Source organism: Pinus tabuliformis, chromosome 5_1 (genome assembly GCF_031772625.1).
Source record: "Pinus tabuliformis cultivar Carrire ecotype Pingquan chromosome 5_1, CPIR1, whole genome shotgun sequence".
Classification (NCBI taxonomy): Eukaryota; Viridiplantae; Streptophyta; class Pinopsida; order Pinales; family Pinaceae; genus Pinus; species Pinus tabuliformis.
Window position 1 is genome coordinate 16,344,590 of NC_142305.1, and position 12,145 is coordinate 16,356,734.

General features: G+C 36.6%; 1 protein-coding gene across 1 annotated transcript in view; it reads right to left on the reverse strand.

Annotated features, from left to right (window-relative positions):
* LOC149163306 (phosphatidylinositol 4-phosphate 5-kinase 1-like) overlaps positions 1–11,943 on the reverse strand; it is an 86,110-nt gene extending 74,167 nt beyond the window's left edge. Inside the window, exons 1-4 of the mRNA XM_089431675.1 lie at positions 11,625–11,943; positions 11,407–11,453; positions 11,209–11,284; positions 9,481–11,044 (exon numbers count right to left, since the gene is read on the reverse strand). Coding sequence (XP_089287801.1) covers positions 9,481–10,715 — 1,235 coding nt within the window. The 5' untranslated portion in view covers positions 10,716–11,044; positions 11,209–11,284; positions 11,407–11,453; positions 11,625–11,943. The remainder of the gene's footprint in view (positions 1–9,480; positions 11,045–11,208; positions 11,285–11,406; positions 11,454–11,624) is intronic.
* Between the last annotated feature and the right edge of the window lie 202 nt (positions 11,944–12,145).

The following is a 12,145-nucleotide window of genomic DNA, read 5'->3' on the forward strand; positions in this document are numbered from 1 at the left end:
TTCTCTAAACTTACGTTTGAAGTGAGACACAAATGATGTCTACTATTGTGGGAATGTTCAAAAAAAAACAGAGTTATGAACCAAGTCAAAAAGGATATCTGCTTCATGCTCTTTTATCCCAAGTTTAAAGATCGACCTGTTTCCAGTACATAAGATTTCCTACAAAAGCACAGAGTCTCAGACACCCCTTTCTGATGCGGGGATCTATTGGGTCTTTTACTGATTTCATAATATCTCTTATGGTATTAGGAGGCTTGAAAGAAGTAAAGATGTCCTCCGTTTTCAGGATACTGGCAAATTTATTTGTTTCCCCTTGTATAAGGGAGGACAGCCATTGCAGCTATTAATAAAGGTGGGTGGGCCTTAGGTATGTCAATATAGCTTCTACCCTTTTGACATGTATATATAAAGTTCAAATACATTCTTGCACTTCATTCACACTCATCATTCATCTATTACCTTATTACTGACTATTTCATCTGAAATATCCGTTAAATATGCTGATGCTCAAACTGGGTTTATTGCTTTCTGGAACTAGGTTTATTGCTTTCTGGATCTGGGATGTATGTGTAAATCTGGTTGTATTGCTTACACTTTTGGATACCAGGGTGTAGACAACACAAACGACACAGGAAACCATGTACTTCCATGAAAGGCACTTTGCTTTTGTAAGTAGAGTTTATCTCTCAAACAACAACTCAACAGTATCCCCATCTCAAAGCAATATTGGGGGACAATTTCTTCTAACCTAGAAGTAAACGATAAAACATAATTGTTTTGAGAGGTGCTCTGCAGCCCAGTATAGGAGAGATGATGTCCCCTAGGTTACCAGGAAACGGAAACGGATCCAGATTTGGATCCATGAGATTTTTGAAAAGCCAGGATCCAGATAAGGTGGGGAAACGCCATGTATAAAAAAATTAAAATATAATAATAATTTTATAATTTTAAAAAACATATTCAAAGTTAAAAATCAAAACAATTCATGAATCACAACATTAGAACTGAAATCATTAGATAATTCATAAATCTGAAGATTGAAATCATGATGCATCATGCTTTATACAAAAAAGATAACTGTAAATACAAAATTTAGTGTCTCATCAATGATCACTCTATTGATATGATGATGTAGAGTAGGTCTAACTACATGTCAAAAAATGGGTCTACATGCTCATCAATTGAATATTTCAACTCTACATCATGATCAACCTGTCATCTTCCTTGAAATTTGCCTTAAAATCTAAAAATTCCCATCTAGTTACAGTGGTAAATGAATATTGTACACTGTTTGAGAACATGCTATAATCTATGTATTATATTGTTCTAAAAGGACTCTTCAGCTAGAGTTGGATGGGATTGATCTAATTAAATTATTATTGACACAGCCATCCTTTGTACACTATATATTATTATCTATGTATTGTCTCAAAGCTTTCCTGTTAGCATTATCAAAAATTGAAAATTAAATTTTTGATATGTCAGACCTTTCTTGCAAGATTTATCGAGTGCTATACAGCCTACAAATTACTAATAATTAATCTAACTAAAAATCCAAATAGATTATTTGCTTTATAGGGTCTCACACAAAAGGCAAATATCATTAAAAAATAAACCAAAAAGTCTAATCTTATTTGCTTGGGATCCAGCTGCGAAATCTAGTTGGGACAAGATCCGTTTCAGTAGCATGGGATCCATTTATGTGAAGGACTACGCAGATCTGGTGGATCTGTATCCGAAATGCAGATCCGCAGATCCAGCATCAAGACCCTGTGGATCCGGTAACACAGGTTGTCATGTTCGCATTAGGTCAGATAATCTTACATTTAAAAAAATACCTATATTAAAAATAAATTAATTAATTAAAAATACAAATTGGCTTTTAGAGTAAAACAAAAAAAAAATACAAGTCAGCTCAATATTAAATCAGCCCTCAACAATCTCATGGTTTTAATAATTCCAAAGATGAATCGTACCGTTGCCTTCAGTGGTTGGATTTGCAGAAGGCTGAGTCCGTTCTCTAAATAAGCTTAGGCAACCACTCCGTCATGTCTGACAAACAAATGGAATTAGCCTGCAGATTGGAAGCCATGGATATGCCTTTCACATGGGCCGTCCCAGTTAATAACAGCACTATTGCATCTCCCGAAAATATTGAGAAATGAGTAGATGAGAATAGAAGTGGTCTCATAATCGGAGGTCTATTTTTCCTTCAACAATAAAAGAATTTCAGATAGTAAACTGCAGATAGAATTCATGCAGGATTTACAAAGGTAGTCATATGGTATTGCTTTTCAATTTTGTAATCAAAATTCCTTGAAAAAGATATCAAGTACTTTCATCACATCCCTAAGTCACAAAAAGAACTTGAGATTCTTAGACAGTGATATATTTGAATAAATTGTTAACTGATTCCACTTTTTAATAATATTTTTCAACCTCACTTTGCCATGCAGACAATGCAAGTAGCCAGGACGGATGTTCTAGGGAGATGGATTGTTCTAATAGTGGTTCCAGAGTCCCTATTATATATGTAAATTCAGCTATGCTGGCTGAAAAACGTCCTTTTTCATGAGTAAGAAAAAACTGATTCTCTTTACTCGTCCATTCTTAATTCTGTTAAATCTTTGAATGTACGCTTAAGTTTATTAGATGTCATCATATATTCTTTGCTTGCTTTTCCTAATTTCAATATGTTTGAAGCTCTTCTCAAATAGAATGCCAGAATCAGAGGAACAGAATGTCACTCTTCATTTGTTCAGGCACATTTAAACCTCATTTTCAATCACTTTTCATTGTTCATTACTAAGTTGAATTTGAATTTTCGTGGGAAAGATGTTTGAGTGGTGTCTACTGCTTCACTATAATAATTTCAAATTGAAATGTTGAGCATATTAATGTCCATTGAGTTTGTCAAAGAAAATCTCTGTTAGATTAAAACTGTGTTAAAAGGATATACTCCATATCCTTTATATATTCCTCTTAAAGGTAAATAAAATATATTATCCTTTTAATTAAATATTAGCTTTCTTGTCAATTACTACTTAATTTTAATGCGTTTATTAAATAGTTTTTATTTTAATTTTCTTATAGGATTGTCGTGTATAATTATTTATGTTTTAAGTTAGTTTTAAGTAAAGCCATTCCAAAATTTCAAAAATATTTTATAATCTATAATCTTAAGACCATGGTAGATCCATCTTAACCGAAAACCTATCAAGCGCCAAGAGGGATCAAATCTCTCGAGGTGAAAATCTCCTTTAGAGAGCAAAACTTGAGGAAAGGTTTGCATCTCGAGATTTGATTCCTCTTAGAGCTTGATAGATTTTCGGTTAAGATGGATCTAGGCTGGTGTAATTATAAATGATGTAACACCTCACATTAGGCTAGCATATAATGTTAGGAAATCATTATTAAGACACAATTTATCTCATATTGGTTTTCTCTTTTCTTGAGTTCAATTGTGTGTAGATTTTGACAAATCAAAATCTACACATAGTTGAACTCCAGAAAAGAGACAACCAATATGATGACTAGTTGTGCAAATTGACACATACAATTTATCTCTTTCTAATTGTGTTCTGTACTTATTGAAAAACACAATTATATATGACGAAAAGCCATAAGAATGGCTCACATGCTATTCCTTATCTTTTGGATTATCTATATTATCTGCAAGTCTTCCGAAGCCAACAAATAGCTTCCACCTCGCTCTTATCATTGTGTATGCTTGTGAAAACTTTTTACAAAGAATGTCAAATTCTGCTTGATTGGTGGAGCAAGAGGGAAGAGGAGAGGCATCTACCTTCTTCCTATCCTGGCAGTCCCTACCTCAAACCCTATTAGAGTATCCCCTGCGTAGTGAACCATGCATGTTAGTAGCCAGACAAAGCAAGGAGATAATGCTAAAGGGTCAAGAGAGGTGACCAGGCAAACCTAGCACATAGGATTGGGATAGTTCATGTCAAAGCTTTTACAATGGTTGTGACAATGGATACTTTGGGATAAAAGCTTGTACACCACCTATGTTGTTTTCTGTTGCAGGAATGCTGTTGTTTCCTGCGTCACAGCATCTGTCTCTTGTTGTATGCACACCCATACAGGGTTTTCTGGTTGAAGGCTTTAGTATAGACACTGGAGTTGTGGTGTCAATTCTGTTCTTGGCTCATTCATTTAAGGCTTGTCCCTTTGGGTATGCTCTGCATGATTTTTCTTGCGGCAGATCCGTGGAGGATGAAATGAGAATTTGTTTGCAAATGCCCTCACACTGCACCCTGGTGCACAGAAAATTGGCGCGCGCATTTGGTTGCATCATTCCTTAGCAAATAAGTGTGTGAGAGAAAGGCTGAAACAGCAGTTTGATTGGAGAAGGCATTTCCCGCGGACATTTAGGCTGTTGTGCCCATTTGCTTTTTGTCTGCATTAATGCCTAGAGCTGCGGATGGAACCAAGCATCCTCAGCAGGGTTTTTAGTGAGGGTTCTCTGCTTTAAAGTTCAGTGGTTCGTGGTTGTGAAGCTAGTGAGCTGAGGTCTTGTGGTTTGCGTGTGACTTTGTTGGTGTGATTTGTCACTGCAGTTGCAGGCCCTATCAATGATTTGTGGGGATAAGGCTCTTTGGTTTCTTTTATCCAGGCACACACTGCTCCCTTTTGTATTTTGCCTAAGAAATTGTAAAGGGGAAGGTTAATCTGCCAGGCTCCTCCTGCTCCCTTGCACAATGGCCTCATATTTTGTGAAGGGAAGTTTATCTGTTCTACATCTGTGTTTTGTTTTTTCAGGAATATGTGGTTCTTAGAAATTTGTTTTTTATTTTGGATGCTGTGTTTAAGCTCTTGACCCATATTTGTGTTAACAGCTTATCTGTTGTCTGTTTTATTTTGTAATGTGCTGTTTATACTCAAAAATATTTTCTATTTTAATAGAATAATGAAGAGTATTTCCATAAACAAGCTATTGAGCAATTCAGGTGAGGTAGAAGTCAAAGGGTATCAAGGGAACAATTGGATGAAGGATCAATCAGATTAATAAAGTAACTGCAACCAGTGAATAATAGATCAGAAGCACCAATTCCACAGATATATTGATCAAAATTTAAAAACAATATGAGATGTATTTTCCAAAAATAACAAATATTGATCAAAAGTGAGTGAAGGATCCATCTGAGAACGATCAATAAATGCTGTTAATGCCAATAGAACCAAACGGGACATAGAAACAAACAAACAAAAATGTATGTATTAAGTTTAGAGTATATTTAGTTTTCTTTTTCTGGATTTTTCTTGTGCTTTTAATTTGCCCTTTTTGTTTCTGCTTTTTAGTTTGGGAGGGCCTGTGCAGTAAACTGGCACAGACTGCAGGCCTGCCACCATTTAAAAAAAGACCATTTTTATTCTGATGAATCAATTTTGAAAAATTCAAAATGGGCAACCAAATATCATAAAGGTTTTTTTTCGGCCTCTAACACCAAATGTGGCCCAGTTACCTAGAATCTAGATTTAAAGATTGTAATAGTGTGTATCAACGTTGCAAGATTAAATTCCCACTTCACAATGGTTCCTCTGATATTCAGCACGCAATCATCTATTGATTGTGATTCCATTTCATATAACTCAATCAAAAGCACTAAAAATTCCAATTAGGCGCCTTTCTTGCTGTAAAGTTCAACTATTTTTGGCCATATTTCTTCAGTTCATAAAACTGCACAGCCATGTTAAGACACTGAGAAGTCGTTGCTTTCAACCTAACTGATGTCATTTACTTCAAAAGGCTTTATCTCAATTGACCATTACACGCTAAGTGCCCCAAGACAGCAGAGAAACTAGCCAAGTCCACTGATATAGCACAATCATGCCACAGATATGCACATTTATTTCTTAAGAACTCCCAAGGGAAGGAAAGTTTTTCTGATCTAGGAATTTCCATGAGACAACTTCGAGGGTTGATCTTCGGTTGGATAGATGTGCAATGGCCAGGAAAATATAGTCAATTCATGAAGTTCTAGATTTGTTTTGATGTCACTTCTAAATCATACATCAGCAACGCAAATAGAATACTATGTCAAGGTATTGACAATTGTAATCTCCTTTTTTAACTTGGTTGCTTATTGATTGATTTTTGCATAAACCACAGAGAAAGAACAGGTAAAATGAAGCTTTTCCATATCATGTAGATGTGAGATTAACTGAGTGTTTCCTTGTTAATAAAGTTGCTTCTTGATCAGCTTTTGTACAAACCACAGAGGAAAAGTGGCAACATAAAGCTCTTCTAAATATTAGCTTACAAAAAAGTAGCCAAAGGGCCACCAAAAGAACAATACTTGATATCCTGAAAATACAAGCAACAGTCACTTCAAGAACTTATTATACACACCATATAATACTGCAAAAACAAGTTCCAGCAGTTGACCTCTCTATCATGCAACATGCCTAAGAAAAATCAGAAACATAAGCCTAAACGCAATGTCGGGTCATGATTTTCTTGTTTAATTGCTGACAGAAAGTGGAAAGGTTAGAAAAGACACAAAATATAATTAATAATAAGGCTTGGCAAACTTCAATTTTCACACCAAAAAGCAACTAAAACCAATATTTCAAAATTAGCAGGAGTAAAAACATAAAGGAAAGAAGGTTGAACAAAATTATTACTGTCTAAAATACAAGTTCTAATTAAAATTGGATCACTTTCAATGAGATGGAAGTTTAATAGTACCAGGTTAAATTTTACAAGTGTTAAACTTTATAGCAATGACAACCTTTCTTCTTTTTCCAAAAAGCTATAATACTCACAGCAATGGTTGGACCCAAACCCTACAAAAGGCAGTGAGTTGGTAATTGATGGAAAGTAAAGTGCATGACAGGCACACAAGTAGCATTCAAAGGCACTCTTTATGACTTGAACATTGGTTGAGTTGAAGGAAATCATGTCCTTCCCGACAAACCTTAGCGCTTGGAAACACTTGCACCCATTACAATTCAGATTAATCCAACAAATTTTCAGAATCTAAATCATGTTAGTGAAATGGCATACATCATGTTACGGTTTAAAACGCAAAATACAAATAGATCTTGCTATTGAAAGGTCAGTGATGACTACCATATGAAGGCCTTCAACCACTCTAATATCCCACATTGTTGGATGTGCATCAGATTTGCTAGGGATGAAAAAGGAATTATGTGAGAATAAATGTAGAAATTAGGCAAAAGTGTAAAGGACTAGTGCCAATTAAGAAAAATTAGAGCCACACAACAAGTTCATTTTGCAAGAATTAAATTCATGCATTGACGAAGTCTGGGTGAAACTGGTGGAAGTGGAGAATAATTCAAAGGCACTGATAGGCATTTAAAGGTTATAAGATTGAAGGCCAGGCAAATGGCAACAAGGGATGACTTCTTATGGCTTCAAGATAAACTCTATAAACTTGATGGCTAGTTGGAAGTTGTGCAGATGTAACTTAGGTAACAGGTTTTGCCCACACTTTGTCTGTTTTGATGAATTACAAGGTCAGGCCAAACTTTTGTTTGTTATTACAATTTTAGAAGTTTAATCATGTAGCTATACTCTCTTCGTAAATAAAAGGATTTGTATATCATACAAGAAAAAGATTAATTAAAAGCTAAAGGGCATAATTAATAAAAAAGAAGGGCTAAGAATTCAAAATTGTATCTTTGAAATTTATTTCTTGCGAAAAATAAAATAATGATCAAGAGCAACTATTTGACATAATTGAAATAATCTATTGTAAAAAATCAAGCCTCAAGGAGATGAGAATCTTCTTGACATAGATTCGAGAGTGGAGGTTCTAATCAATGTCCAATGGGGGGTGAAGGTTGCTTCAACTTGCACCTCTGACATGCCTGACCAGGCTTTTAGCAGAAATGTTTAGGATGCTAGGGCCTGCTGGTTTAGTTTTTCTTCTGGCTCCTGGAACACGTCTTGTTCAAACATGTATTTTCTTGTGTTCGAAGTTTGAACTTTGAAGGTCAAGGAAACAAAAATAAAGCACAACTTATTGCAGGCTTCAAGATAAATTCCACCAATTTGATAGAAAGTTGGCAGTAGGGCGGATGGAATTTAGGCTTGGCAAGTGCTTTTATCTGTTTATGCTCAAAAATTAAAAGCTTGCTCCACGATTTTGTTAGTTGATACAAATTTTCATGTTTAGTGTCATATACCTATGCTCCCTTGGCAAATTAAAGGATCTGTAATGATTATATCGTTTTGAAAAAAGACTACAATGAAAGCTAAAGGGTATAATCCACAAAAAGGAAGAATTAAGCTTCAAAGTGAACCTTCGAAAATTATTTTTTCAGATAAAAAGAATAATAATAGCAAATCATGGACATAATTGAAAGAACGTCTTGTACGAGATGAAGGTGATAGGAATCTTTTTCACAGAGTCTCAAAAGTGGGACTTTCAAGGGATGTCCAATGAAGGGTGAAAGCCACAACTCTAACGTGTCTGACCAGGCTTTCAGCAGGAGCACTTCAGATGCAAGGACCTGCTGGTTTTGTTTTCTTCTGGCCCTGGAACGTGAGATTTTGTTGAAATTGTATCCTCGCATGTTAATACTTAATTGATAAAGTAAATTCCAAATATGTTTTTCTATCCTTCAAACTTCTGTCTGTATCTTACAGTGTAAGTACTTTGAACAGAACTTCATCTCTATATCTGTCAGAAGTGAAACACCCATTTTTTTCCCTTACTAAGATTGTTCACATTTTAAGGAAAAATATGGATGTTTCACTTATACAAGATACAGAGATAAAGTTACTGTTCTAAGCATTTACATTATATAATACAGCCTAAAAATTGATTCAGGCATCCTAAATTCATAAGTTTCTTCAATCCCAAGTGCAAATGGAGGCCAATAAGTTTCTTCCAAAGGTTGTCATTATGCTAAGGTAGAGTCAATAAGAAGCATTGCATTCACCTAGAGCTGACCAGTTAGTAAACACCCACTTCAGGTCAGAGAGATATTAGCTAACAACAAAAAATTGCATACGTATTGTTTCGATAGTTTGGAAAATATTCAACATTATAAGAGAGAAATTGAGTTAGCAATTCAATGGTCTGAAAATTTATCTAATATTCAATTTTGTTTATTTAGAGAAACTCTGCACAAACATTACCTAGCTCTAAATTGCACTATGAAAACATCTGGCATGAAAGGTTGGCATATCGTAGAGTTTAGGCTTCTGTGATCCATATCAAGTTTATAAAGGATTTTTCGGCGAAGATCACATGAGACATCATTTGTCGACGCGTTTCGAACCAACCAGGAACCACACTGGTTGGTTCGAAACGCGTCGACAAATGATGTCTCATGTGATCTTCGCCGAAAAATCCTTTATAAAGGTTGGCATATCTTTAGTCAAAGACCCCTAGAAGATCTTAAAAAAAGTAACAGCTCGCATCAAGATATAAGTATTTTGATATTTTTCTACCTGAGATGGATGAGTAAGCCAGAAAATAACTCAACCTGATTCCCTGTTGTAAGTTTAGCATCAAGTCAAAATTTTTGTGCCCTTTGAGAATAGTCTCTCCAGGTCTTTTCGCCTCCTTTGGATGCCACTTTTGTCTTCTCCTGACTGGCTTTGAAGCGACATCTTCTTTGTCCATCTCATTAATTAAAATTTTGTCAAACTGTCTTTCCACCGCAGAAAGCGCAATGTTATCTATAATTGTTGCACTGCCTCTTTTATGAACCAAATCAGCCCCATCACGCGTAATGTTGACCGCATGATCATCTGAATCCCAGATGCATATGTTGTCAAAAAACTTCTGATTTTTCAAAAAATCTGCAGAATCATTATTGCGTGATTCATATGAGGGCTTCTTTACTGTGTTTCTAGATGGCTGATTCTGTGCAATTGTTTTGCAAGTCAATATGTAAGATGAATTCTCATATGACTTACTAGCAAACAAAGACGAACTCTTCTCCTCTGGAGAAACCTTACCATCGGGATCATTAGAAACTTCACTACTATCCCAGCTTGAAGATGAGGAGGCGTTCGACTTGGGATAAAATGTACCATTCCCATCCTTACGATCCTTGTTCCAGGTTCCAACATAACAACTACCATCTGCCCATGTATATATACCTTCCCCATGTTCAAACCCATCTAGCCACTGTCCCTCGTACTTATTCCCATTAGCCCATGTCAGGGTGCCTTTCCCACACATAAGACCCCCTTTCCATTCACCCACGTATTCATTACCATTTTCCCAAATATACCGGCCCTCCCCTTCCTGAACACCATGCGACCAGAATCCTTCATAGAAATCCCCATTTGCATAGTATTTCCGTCCACGCCCATGTTTTTCATTCATCTCCCATTGGCCCTTGTAAGTTGAACCATCCACCCCAGTGTATATGCCGAATCCATGCATAAACCCGGCTTTAAAATCCCCTTCATAGGTTGCCCCCGATGGCCACGAAACCTTGCCCTTTCCTGTGTTCTGCCCTTTACACCACTCCCCTTCATACATGCAGCCATCTGCCCACAAGTACTTCCCACACCCATCTGGTAAATTCTCAAGACATGATCCCAAGTAAAAATCTCCATTCCGATAAACCCTCTCTCCACCAATTACACAAAATTCCTGCTCTTCATCGTCATCGACATGGGCCACAGGACCGGACATACAGAAGACGCCACTGGGTGGGTTTTTCCTTGTCACTAGTGATTTCTTAATAGACTCTTCTCCATACATTTTTTCAATCCGTCACACCCATTTTTCCAATGAAGGTGAACGTGTGCGAGATCAACAATAAAAGAATCTTCACAACTCAATTATTGCAGTTTGTAACATACGCTTAGATTGAAGCAATAAGATTATTATTGACACGGAAGGGCCATCAGCACACTATAAATCATCCGAGAACAGTCAATCTGTCAAACAAAGGTTATTGTATGATCAAATCAACCCAACAAGGTTGAGGATCCAGGCTCCTCCGCCGAAACCAATTAAGCAGAGGCAAATTGGAGAAACCTCGTCACAATGCCTTCATGCTCGGTCCCTCCAATGGCATTTCGTCCAGCCTGCAGGCAAAGATATAAAATAAGGCCCATGTTTGTCGCAAGGCCCATCATAACCCAAAACCAAACAGTCACAGGAAATGCAATCACTGCATTGAATGAAACCTTCAACGCAAAAACACAGGCATAGGTGATTAACCTTTATTTAAGGAAGAGCTGGTCCTTACCAAAACTTCGAAAGAGAGAAACCGGAAGGGTCTTATCAGGTCTTTGAACAAATAAAGACCCAGATGATTTAAAAGCCTGCATTGATGATCTGGAATGAGTGAAGGTATGGCATCGCATTGCAGCCTAATGATATGAAATCACGAGCAGACAGATAGCCCAACATAACATGGTCAGGTCGGAATTCAGGAATACAATACCTTCGGTTGCAGGAGGGCCCATTATCATCTGAATCTGCATTCTCTACCTGCAAAGCTCAAAATAGCACAGACAAGAAGGTAGGCGGGCCCTCATCATTTCCATATGTATCATTGCAAATTTAACAAAACTATCTGAACCCATTTATAATAAATCACCCTTGTTCTTAATTCCCAATTTGCATTAACGTAAGAAATTATGTTTCACAACGAAAACGTACCTTAATCTTTAAGAAGCTCTGTTACATCCTCCTTTCATCCCATTTCTGCACAATACCCACAATGCGAAAAGCATCAGACAGAGCCTTGACTTCTATTTCAGAAATCTCGGCCTGCAACACCACACAATGTGAAAAACATCAGAGAGAGCCTTGACTTGTATTTTAGATATCTCAGCCTACAATACAATCTGGGTGCGCTAATGTTCCGCGATACACTCCTAAGATTTTAAGATTTGCGATGAGATTGCTATTATTATCAGTGAATGACGCCAAATTCGAACTTTTTTGGAGAATATCTGGGTAACACGATAAGGCTAATTCAAACCTAAATTTCGAAATTTCGGAGCAAGCAACAAATCCCGTATATTTTTTAGTTTGAAATTTTGGCATGTTTGTTGGGCGTGGATTCTCACTCAACTGGGTAATAAAATTACTGCGATGGGGCCAATTTCGCCTCTAAATTTGGAGGGTTGTTGTCACGAAAGCCTGGATCCCACCAGCTTCCTCTTCACACCAATTGA